This window comes from Cornus florida, unplaced genomic scaffold (genome assembly GCF_030987335.1).
Source record: "Cornus florida cultivar Cherokee Brave unplaced genomic scaffold, ASM3098733v1 CherokeeBrave_3.0.0_Hap2_Chr02, whole genome shotgun sequence".
Lineage (NCBI taxonomy): Eukaryota > Viridiplantae > Streptophyta > Magnoliopsida > Cornales > Cornaceae > Cornus > Cornus florida.
In genome coordinates, this window is record NW_026775572.1 from 20,630,526 (window position 1) to 20,642,577 (window position 12,052).

Sequence of the window (12,052 nt, forward strand, 5' to 3'; positions counted from 1 at the left end):
TGTCGACCGGTTTGGTCGCAGATCTGCAAATTTCAAACTGCAACGGCTATTTTCTTTTTGACCCTCGTGCATTCCACTCCCAACAGCTATATTGAGCTTGGAAACTCTATAAATAGAGTGGGGAATGTCTTAATAACTAAGAGACATCATTTGAAAGACTTCATATTGCATTAAAGAGAGTTTTTGTTCTCAAATCTTCTCTTCATCTCTCTCATTCACTCTTATCTATCTTGAGAGATTTAATTAAGCACTCAAAGGGCTTTTGCTCTTGCTTTAATCTTCATAGAGTTTTTGTTCTATTATACACTTGAGAGATTATAAGAGTTTACATTCTTCACTTATATCATCTCCTCTCATTCATTTCATTCATAGAGTTTGAGCTTCACTTATATTCATATATACTCTAGTCGAGAGCTAAAGTTTGTACATCAATCTTTGAGAGATATTTCTTGTGAGCTTGCACTTGTATATTTATCTTAAGAGAGAGATTCAATCTTATATTTCAATTACAATCTTTTCTACTAACTTGTAAGGGTTGGTGTTGTTGTGAAACGTGCAAGTTTTAAAAACTTTTCGAAAGATTTTGATTCATAGATCTTGATTCATCACAGAGAGACAAGTTTGATGAAAAAATAAAAATATGATGTATCATTCAATTAATGGATTGAATACTTACATCAAATGTCTGAGTAAACCTTTAAATCTTTCCTATAAAGTGAATGTTCCCACTTATTGTAGATCCCTTAACAAGATGCCTTCTCTTTGAATCTCCATCTTCTTGGTAATTGTTTTGCCTTTAGGAATCACTCATAAACCTCCATGAATGACCTTGGAAAATTAGGCTTGTGGGAGCCTCCATTAGATGAAAATATAAACCTTAATTTTCTAGAGAGAGAAAATATATTCCTTTTTCCTTCTACTAAAAATCACCCCTAAAATATACATAGACCATGTATATTTATAGGCAACATAAAGGTAAAGGAAATGAAACAACTAATCCTTCTCAATCTCTAATTCACATGTCTCAAATCTAATATGATTCCAATATCAAGTTGGGCTATGAGTGAGAATCCTTTGGGCTTATTATTTTATTGGCTACAATGAATTAATAATTGGCCCGATCCATGGATCCAATTCAATCAATTCATAAATTAATTTCTACTACACTAAAAGAAATTAATTGAACTCCAATTAAATAATAAATAACCTCTAAGTCAATATTGCACTTTGACCCCTCTATACATAATTAGTTATCGGATAAATAAAGCCATCAATCCGACTACTTAATTAATATATTTATTTTGGTACTATCGATTATTTCTGGCTCGATCACAATAAAAAATTTGTTTGACAAAAATAATAATTTAAATAAATAAATATATAATAAATCATTTTGTCTAAAAACATACGAAGGTTTTCGAATTTACTTTGTGATCAACCATAATCAATACAAAATACAAGTAGCAATGATGCAAATATTGAAAATATAACCCTCTAACTATTAATTACATAACTACCCAAAGTGTCGGTCTAAGGATCCCGAAGAATCCGCCAAACAAAACAAAGTAATTATTATTTAATAAAAGAGTTTATAATTTTCTCATACTTAAGAGTCAAATGCCATGACGGTGATAGGGAGCAATTGCATACGATGACTCTCGCAATATATCTCAACCGGATCCAGTTCAAGTCTTAATTAATTATGAGTCCATCCATAATTACCGACTATGATTACTATTTATATTTATGTATTGATTGTCATCACATACATATATAAATATCTCTTGTAATCAAGTGGACATTATCAATTCTATAATGAATCGAAACATAATACATTGAATTTACCAATTGTATAAAATATAAATATTTCAGAAACGTCAAGAACTTATGTCACTTTAATCCAAATAGGAATTTGTTATGTCAGGGCATATAAATCCTAACAGGTGTGACCCAAAAGAAGCCTAGGATAAGGATGTTATCCTAGCAAGGAAAAGAAGCAAGGTCTTGCTTTATGTAAAAGTTTGCTCTCCACCCGTAAGGAGAAACTATATTGGATTGGAAAGTCTCAAGAGGGATCTTGAGCCGAGGAGTAGGAGTTTCTGAACCTCGCAAAAATCGCTGTGTTATAGTTTGCAATTTCTCTTCCTTTATCTCTTTTTACAATTGTGCTATAAAATGTTTACTTTCATATCTTGATTTTATATGTTGATTATTACACAATAGGTTATATTGTTTATTATAAATTGTATTTCTATAATTTGCAAAAATTAGCCATTTACTCTATTCACCGCCTCTAAAGTCAATTCTTGGGCAACAGTATGTAAAGGCAAGCCTATGTCGAATGGTGGAAGTAACCAATCAATCAATCATTAGCAACTCAAAAATGAATCCAATTCATTTAAACAAAATTCGAAGTGATCATGAACTTGAGCGTGTTATCAAACTTGATCACAAAAAAAAATTGATTACAAACTCACGCCATATTCACAAACCTCAAAGGATATGTTATTTATTTTATTTTATTTTATTTCAACACCTAAAAATGTATGTTTTTAACTCCTAAAAACATATCCATTCATGACATATTTACAATCCTAACAAATTGGAAAATGTTCTTCAAATTTTAATTACAAAAAATTAGGGAACTTTTATTTTATTCACATGCAACCATCCAATTAATATTGGATGAATAAGTGTGATTTTGTATAAGTTGGACACTTTATTTGGGGAAAAAAACGAAAAAGAAGGAAAAAAAGAAAAGAAAAAACCCGGTACACTTTCGGGCCGACCCGGTTTCAGGTGATCAATCTAAAGAACACATGACTTCCGTCTACAGAACGCAATCACTGCTCCGAAAAGAAACGGATCCTATTCCTATATATATATAGATATAAGGAAAAGGAATGCAAGTACAAAGAGAGAACACAGCAAATCCAGTTAGCAGAATGGGACATTAATGACTGATACATCGCCATTGTTTTTCATTTATCTATTTCTCTTATCTTTCGTTGCTATTTCACCTAAAACCCTAGAAATCACCGCAAATCAACATTCAGATTTCTCTGTATTGCTTCTGAATTTTCAATCTCAGATCGAGTCAATTCCGTAACCCACACCAGTTGATGCGATGGTGGTCTGCAAATGTCGCAAGGTACTTCATTGCCACCTTCTCTTTTTGCATTTGTTTGTTTTTTTTTTTTTTCACATTCACGGACTTATTAGATAGCAATTTGATTTATTCTGTGGCTCAGTTTGTTTTCAGATTGTGTTGTAGTACTTTAACGAGAGGTTTTAGATCGGATCGATCTCGCAATTTGAAATCTGAGCAAAATTTGAAATTCTCGATTTCAATTCACTGTTCGACTGTAGCATCAATGCGTTTGTTGTTTTCTTAGCTACATCCAACACTAAATCAAGTTGATTAGTTAGAAATGGGTGATCCAAGACATGCATATACGAAGTTTTAGATTATAGTCCATCGATTAGCTTGATGAGGTGTTGCTATTGACCATTACGGTAGCAGTTTATAGCTAATTTTTGTGCACCTTGTTTCGCATGATTGATAGTTTGGAATTGGCATTAAGAAGACTTTGCCTTTAATTATCTTCCTCATGTTTCTTGACTTTAAAGACTAATGGATATGGTGGTTTGGGATTTCAGGCAACCAAGTTATACTGTTTCGTGCACAAGGTCCCTGTTTGCGGAGAATGTATATGTTTCCCGGAACACCAAATATGCGTGGTATGATCTTAGAGTTTGTCTATTTGATTCTTGTATGATGTACTGTGTGCTTTTTATTTGAACGTGAGTTTAGCTTGTTGCTTCTCATATTTTTAATTGTAACTGGCTTTTCTTATATATCGGTGCCTTTGCCACCTCAGTTTTGAACACAAATTCTTATTTGTATATGAATCTTCAATTGGCATAGCATGGTTTACTTTAGTGCAGATCCTCTGACTCCTGTCAATGTTTATGTGCAGTATTTGGTCATATTGCATGTTGTAACTTACTTTGGAATTGAGTTTTTGTTGCAGCCTTGTGCTTGTTTTGTCATAATGGGTTTGTTTGGGATCTGATTTGATTTATGAATCTTGGATAATATATTGGTTTGATTTGATTTGATTTGGTGCATCTGGAGAAGTTATTGAGCTTGGAATCATCGGCATATACTGCAGAGTCTTAGATTTAGACAGGCTATGATTTGATATTTTTTCTTGCGGTTTCTGGTAATCACTTGTTTAATCCGTAGAGATTATGAGGTTAATATAAACTCAGTTTATATTTCAAGTGTCTTCTCTTGAGCATTAGGGTTGCTTGATTTATTTTCACTTTAAATTCAGAGGTCATTTAAGCTATTGCCATATAGACATGCAGTGTCATTTGGTAGCACAGCACGACACATTAAACTTACGATTTATTGAAAAATAAGCTGATTTAATTCTCAAGTGAATTTACACATTAGGAAACAAGTGAGGAACACTTTTGGTCACCAAAAATAAATAAATAAATAAATAATGACAAAGCATATTCACACCTTAACTCAAGGAGAAGAGAGTTATCTCTCGATGTTCTCTGTAATGTTTTAGTGTTTGTATTGTGCGTGCATGCTTTCATGGCATAACCTTTGGGCAACCACCTAGTCAAATGGTACAATTGTTGGCCACCAACATGGGCACTGCAAAAGGCAACCTGATTGTGGGCCATGCTTGGTTGCTTGATAAGTTCTCACGGATAGCCTGAAAATTGCAATAAGGGTCAAAAGATGTGAGTTTATAGTAGTGTTGACCTAGTGCTGTGGCGTTTTTCACCGCTTCCATTCAATAGTGCTACTTCTACATAATTACAGAGAATATTCTTTTTTACTGCTCGAAGAATTCATTTCTGTCAAAGCTGATGAAAGTTATCATACTTACTGACAACTAATCAAACTTTTTATTTTTTTTGTATGCATGCTTTTGATGAATTATGTTTATAATATTGTTAATATATTTTTTTGAGAAATTGATATAGATACTAGTAGGAACAAAAAAATTTCTGTTATATTGTTTTTGTGTGAAAAATATCTCCCTTTTTACATTTAGGCTCCGTTTGTTTCGACATACAATAATTTTTTTGGAATATATTTTCCTTTATCAGGTAAAATATTCTTTTATTTTTACTTTTTCGGTGTTTGACAAAGGTCTACGTCGAGGTTGAGTCCATCGGGCTGGGCATGTAAAATAACTTATCGAAAATTGATGGATAAGTTATTTTTGTTAAATTTAATATTTTTTTTCTTCGTAAATATATATATATATATATATATATTTGATAAGTAGTTGGCCGTTTTCTTCGTAAATATTTTACGACAACCAAATACTAGAAAATAAATTTTTTTTTTTACGTCCAAACAAATGGAGCCTTAAGATTCTCACATTGTCGGCATCATCATCATCCTTGTCTTGAACCCAACTGACTCGGGTGGTATTCTTCTCTGGTTCTAATGTATGCTCATCATGAATTTGCATCATATGATTATCTCAACATTGTCTTCTTTTCTGATCCGAAGAGCAAACTTATCTTTAATTAAAGATTTTTAATATTGAGTTGGTTTGGATTTGTCTTGAAAAACTCAATTTCGTTTTGGTTTCATACTCTAACTATTCATATATTTGAAAAACAAGTTGCCTCTATTTTCAAAATTGTAAGACCCCCTCCTTCTGGATTTTTTTCCCTTTATTTGTTGGAGTCTCGTTGCACTAGAAGTTTGTCTTACTAATGTGGTAGGTTCTTAGTATAAGTAGGACTGGCTATGTTGATATTCTTTGTGTGTGCATATTTATCTGTCACATTTTGAATTTTACTTTATCAAGAGATTTCTTTCTGAGTGTGTCTGTTTATGACTGCGTTCGGGTTATATGTACTGATATTGTCCAATTTCATAGGTCCGTACTTACTCAGAATGGGTAATAGATGGAGAGTATGATTGGCCTCCTAAATGCTGCCTTTGTCATGGTGTACTTGGAGAGGGGACTGATTCTTCAACTACTAGATTGGGTTGCTTGCGTATGTAATCCTGCAATGTAGTTAAACTTTCTTACATTCATATTTTTTCTCTGGAAGAAATTATGTTGAAGTCAACTGCATAACTTATATTTCTTTATTGCTCATTTTAGATACTATACATACAAATTGCTTGGTTTCACATGTTAAAAGTTTTCCTCCGCACACTGCGCCAGCTGGATATGTGTGTCCTGCCTGTTCCATTTCGGTGAGATTTATTTCCAGAAGTTACAAATTTATTTTTTTGTTTATGTCTTCTTTTGATTAACATCTATTGCAGGAAGTTGTATTGCTCAACACTGAAATAAATAAATCACATTTTGATCTCTATATATATATATATTATGACCTCTGAATTTGATTGGATTATGTGGTGACTGGGCCTTATGTGATAAAAGAATAACACTAGGTTAAAAGAAAAATTCTATAGAACCGTTATTAGGCCAACTCTGCTTATTGGAACAGAGTGTTGGGCTTTAAAAAAGAAACAAAACAGCGCCTTCATGTAGCAGAATTGAGAATGCTAAGATGGATTATTGGAGTGACTAGAAGAGATAAGGTCACCATGAAAGTGTAAGAGAAAAGTTGGGTGTGGCACTCGTCAACGAGAAAATAAGATAGTAGACTTGGATGGTTTGGACTCATACACCAGAGGCCTATAGAAGAACTGGTGAGAAGAGGAAGCTTAATTTCCATAGAAGGTAAGAGACGAAGAGGGTGACCAATAATATGGGATGAAGTTATTAGAATGACTTTAAAAAGTTAAATATAGTAGGTGATATGGTTGGTAATAGAAAGTAATGGAGACTCCATTCATATGGGAATAAGGCAAGGACGATGATGAACTCAGAAACCTTAAAAGGCTTAAACTCGCCATCTTAGAAGCACACCAACAACGGACAACTGGTTTATAACACTGTAGTGCGGTGAGCTAATCATGAACTCTACAGAAAATATGAAAGCTCACCCCTTGACTGTATGTGATAGACTAACACAGACAACCGGTCAGTTTCCTTATGTCTAACTTGGAAGCCTTTTTCGGCAAGGCTTGTCTAAAGAATGTATTTCGTCTTTAGATGAGAGTTGAGTTTCTGAATGTGAAAGCTCACCTGTTGACAGTTTGTGGCAAACTCTTGATGATTGCTGTGGTATTGTAGTGGGTGTTATGAGGTTTGGTAGAAAGAATGAACAGTTCATTGTCTTGCATGCTTATGCACCTTCTAGAACATTATGCTTTTGGACTTTATGCTGGATTCATTGGCCTTCAATTCTTTCTAACAACTACTTGGAAAATCAGGTTTCTTTAATCTATATGCATCCAAATATGTACTCTTTATGATCATGGTATTGCTTTAGAACTTGTTTTGGCTGTGTCGTTGATAGTGCTTTGTTGCTGCAGATATGGCCTCCAAAAACTGTCAAAGATTCAGGATCCCGTCTTCATTCAAAGCTGAAGGAAGCAATTATGCAGGTAATGCCCATGCTTGGACCTATATTTATTGCAGTTAAGTTGCTACTCTACAGCAATTTGACAATCAGTTTTGGTTATGTTTAGTTTATAACAAATCTTTTTTGCTATTTTTCCATTTTAAAAGTTTTGGTTCTTATATTGTTCCATTATCATTGTGAGATGATGTTGTCTATATACTTGATGGCTGAATGAATACATGAAGGCTTAGGGCCATTCTCATTCTTCAATTTTCCCTCTTTAGTAACAGTACAGCTGAGGTGAATTAGAGGTGCCTACATCTGTTTGAGTTATACTTCCTCTTTGAAGTCTCAAGAATTCAGTATGGAAGGAAGTTATGTGTCTGAGGAGTTATTGTCTAAACTTTGTTAATTAGAAACATGGTACAAGGGGAAGTATCGTGGGTGTGTTGCCAATATTATGTTGTCCAGCCAACATGTTTGTCAGTAGCTGAAAATTTTTAATCTCGTGAGGCACTAAGATAGTTAAAACTGCAGTGAAGTGCCACCTATAGTCACTTCATCTATTAAAGATCAATGGTATACGGTCATTGCATAAAGGTCGCATAAAGATCAATGGTGTTGTTTTATCCTTAGATTCCTACAGCTACTATTGTGAACACATTGAACCACTGATGCAATGAGGAAAGACGAATGGTGTATGGTTCAACTGAGATTATGGTCCTGGATAGACTGGATGATGAAATAGGATTCTTGTAGCTGGCTCCAAATTGTTGACACCAAGGCTCTGTTGTTGAGTTAACTATTTATGTAACAAAATAATCCATAGGATTGAAATGTATGCATGCTCATGTTAAAATGTTCTCTTTTGCATTTATCTTATAACAAAATGATATTATATTATTTTTCAACTAGCAAATATACTCACCCAAACATGCCCCAACTGGGGCTTGAACCCTCAACCTCCTTTTTGGGAAGGAGGACATACCACCCAAACCAAAGCTTCGGTGGTATAACCTATGTTACACGTACTCTTCAAAACTAGTGAATTACCCGTGTCGGACACACGGTACTTGGACATGGGTATGGGATGTCTAACACTCTTGGTTGGACATGCACTTGAAAAACATATCTAGTAATTCAATTTTATTATATTGTTACTTCAAAATGAGTGAAGTGTCTGTATTCAACACTATGTTCAAAATGAGTGAAGTGTCTGTATTCAACACTATGTTGCATGAAAAAAATATTTTACTTTAGATAAAAAATAAAAATATTAAATAAGATGAATATTTAGAAGTGTCCATGTGTATCTGTTTTGGAGATTTGACACGTCCGATGTGTGGATACATATTAGTACCCGACACACATACACCCGAGTCCATGTAACATGGGGTATAACGCAATGAATATCTAAGTTTCCGCCTGTGCTTTTCAATTTTCACGCAGTTCCCTGTTTTATCTTTATCAAAGGAAGCATGCTGGCCGAGAGCTATCTCAGGCCAAGTTGTTTGTACTTAGCTTTTCATTATAATAAGTCCAACATTATATAATGTTGCATTGGTGTTCTTATGTATTGTACATGATAGCTAGAGTCACTTGTCTTTCTAATCTCCTTGTGATGTATGATTTTGGATCTCTATGTTGTTGTTATGCAGACTGGTCTGGAGAAGAACTTGTTGGGAAATCATCCAACTGAATCCCGTGGACCTCCTCCTGCTTTTGCCTCAAATCCACTGATTCATACATCTGTAGCCAAAGATGCTGAAGGATACTTGGCTACAGCTGGAATAGGTTCTACTAAATCTTCAGTCACAGATATTGTGGAGATAGATGGTCCCAGTTCTGCGAGTCCATCCCTATCCAATCATGATTCCAATTTCATGAAAAGCACAAGCCCTTCTGGTGTAAGAAGATCTTGCATTAATCGTTTATTTTGTTTTTCCCTGGACATGCATCTGTATATGGGCATCTATCTGATGTACTTTACTGAATTTGCTGTACTTTACTGAATTTGCTGTCTCGTATAAACTTATCTTCTTAAAACAAAAACGCAGCCTGGGGCTACTACACGAAAGAACGCATTCCAAGTTGACAAGCAAAACTCTGAAATTTCATATTTTGCGGATGATGAAGACGGGAATCAGAAAAAATATACAAAAAGGGGTGAGTAGAATTTGTCTATGTTAATTTTGAATTGTTATTTTCTCGGTTACAAGATTTTCTTGTTGGCAAACTTCTGAATTTATTTTCTTGATGTTACCCCGATTCTTCTACTTATCATAAAAATAAAATTTAAAAATAAAAAAGTTACCCCGATTCCGATCAAAACTGTATTGTAGTCCTCAAGCATTTTACTCAGTACCATACACGCCACCAAACAGTAGTCATTAAGGCATTTCTCAAACTGTTATGAAGAAGATGTTTTTACGTTCATTTGATTTGCATTCTCATTTCATTTTACTTCATGCATGCCATGTTATTTCATGGAACACCTTTATGGAACATTTTGGAATCAATTAGTGAGGCTCTTAACTGCAGGTCCCTTCCGCCATAAGTTTCTTAGGGCATTGCTACCTTTCTTGTCGAGTACATTGCCAATTCTTCCAGTGACTGCACCACCACGAAAAGATGCATCACATGCAGAAGATGTCCCAGAAGGTCGCTCACGGCATCAGAGATCTTCAAGGATGGATCCAAGAAAAATCCTTCTCATCATAGCAATCATGTAATGTTTGCTGATCTCCTTTCCTGATCCCCCTATTGCCTTGTTACCCACGTTCTTTTCCAGATAAGGGAACTAAAATATAAGGTGAAAAAGGTGTGCTAATGAAAAAAGAATTAGAAAAGTTACAAATGAATGTTTTGTGATCAGTGATTGGTCTTGCAGGGATTTGCTTTAGTATATGCACGAAAGTTGCATTATTACCCATACTGTTGTTCATATGGGGAACCAGGCCAAATGTGTTGTAGTGTAAAATTCTCTCATTCAATGACACTGAGGTTACAGAACGGCTGAAAATTCTTTCTGCGGCAATTTTATAAATTTCTTCTTTAAAGAGATAAAGATGAAATCAATTAAAATGAAGATATTTCCTCTGTAGAACTTGGTGCAACTATTGAGTCTATTATCACTTCTATTTTTCTGGCAAATGAAAAGGGTTCATACATTGTGGCCCCCCATAACCAAGGGTGCTGGGAGGGGTTTGACTGGATACAAACCTAAACCTTGGCATTCTTCGCACTAAGTGGCTTTATTTAGGGTTCGGGCCTGAGTTCTCAAGTTTGACAGCCGCCGTATTTTACCAATGCACTAAGCAATGACCCCTATTTCCAGTTAAACAGAAATCTATATCTTAACTAATGCAAATATTCCATTATTACGTGCAGGGCATGCATGGCTACAATGGGTATTCTGTATTACAGACTTGCACAACGTGGTTTTGGTGAGGAGCCTGATGAGGAGCAGCAGTGATCAATCTTGTACAGATTGTGATGGTGGCACCTGTTGTGGTACATGTTTTCCGGACATTCTGGTCCCTTCTTGCTTCTGCTCAGCAGCCACTCCCTTGTGTGAAACTGGGGCTGGTTTATTGCCAGACATACAAGTTGAGACTTTTGCTACAAAGAATTTTCATGTCTCTGAAAACAGAAATGTTACATATGCTTTCTTGCTCGATACCCCCTCTCTGCTGTTGTTTTTCACTTTCGTTTGAAAATGAATGCGGAATATCACGATGCAGGCAAATTTTTTTTGTTAAATCGGGTTACTTTGTAATTATTTATCTCTAGCCAATAAAGTAGCTACAAGTAAAAAGTCGGATGGACCAATTGTAGTCAAAATTTCTAATTCCGTATGTTTTGCATTCTTACTGAGCTGGGGATCTGAGCAGGGCTGATCAGATCAAGGTTTTGGTTACATTTTGGAAGTAAAAATTCTGACCACTTTCACCTTGATAGTTTGAAAAACCAGATTTGAATCATTGAGTTGTACACCTAGAAAACATAAAGCTGCCTCTGGTCTCATCAAGTCAGTGTCATTGTTTCACGACTGTTACATTTTGATGTGTTTTCTTTTCCTCTTTTTTCTTTGATATCTGAATTAAGATTTCATTTGTTGGTATTGACATAGTGTATGAAGTATTCTGGTGTTTCCATTTCTTAAATTGTGGTGATAGAAAGAAAAAATAGGAAGAATAGCACATTTAAAACCAACACAATAGAACCTACCTTGGGTTGATTCTATCGTATGTACATTCGGTTCTTGGTTGAGAATTTGGTTTGTGTTTGAGAAAAAGAAATAGTTGATCATGGTTGGTATAGATTCAACATGAGCACCATTAAGTATGTCAATTCTTGCTCATCGCTATGGTGAAGAATTTGTATCTTAATTAGGGGAAATTCCGTGGAGGTCCTCCCTAGGAGGGAGGGGTAGTCGAATCAAAATCCCGCGGAGGCTGGCTTCAAGGGGAAGGAGCGGGAGTTGAACCAAAGACCTCTATCATCAATGTTTTGCTCTGACACCGTATACACACACACAAACTCAATTCATGAACTATTAACTTCAATGAGGTCATATTCA

General features: G+C 34.9%; 1 protein-coding gene across 2 annotated transcripts; it reads left to right on the plus strand.

Annotated features, from left to right (window-relative positions):
* Window positions 1–2,867: 2,867 nt before the first annotated feature.
* Window positions 2,868–11,327, plus strand: LOC132294149 (uncharacterized). Of its 2 annotated transcripts, XM_059791903.1 has the most exons (9): window positions 2,874–3,151; window positions 3,661–3,741; window positions 5,925–6,045; window positions 6,156–6,250; window positions 7,442–7,513; window positions 9,129–9,377; window positions 9,528–9,636; window positions 10,012–10,198; window positions 10,861–11,151. In XM_059791903.1, exons 1-9 carry the CDS (start codon window positions 3,128–3,130, stop codon window positions 10,943–10,945), a joined length of 1,023 nt encoding a protein of 340 aa, XP_059647886.1. In that variant the 5' UTR covers window positions 2,874–3,127; the 3' UTR covers window positions 10,946–11,151. The 2 variants fall into 2 exon arrangements, with proteins under 2 accessions (XP_059647885.1, XP_059647886.1); XM_059791902.1 differs by lacking the exon at window positions 10,012–10,198 and having other exon boundaries at window positions 2,868–3,151; window positions 10,861–11,327.
* The last annotated feature ends 725 nt before the right edge of the window (window positions 11,328–12,052 follow it).

Excerpts from the sequence above, each read along its gene's own strand:
- LOC132294149 (XM_059791902.1), top strand. The coding sequence starts at position 3,128 with ATGGTGGTCTGCAAATGTCGCAAG. Across the intron at positions 3,152-3,660 it reads TGGTCTGCAAATGTCGCAAG|GCAACCAAGTTATACTGTTT; the intron begins GTACTTCATTGC and ends TTGGGATTTCAG. Across the intron at positions 9,378-9,527 it reads AAAGCACAAGCCCTTCTGGT|CCTGGGGCTACTACACGAAA; the intron begins GTAAGAAGATCT and ends ACAAAAACGCAG.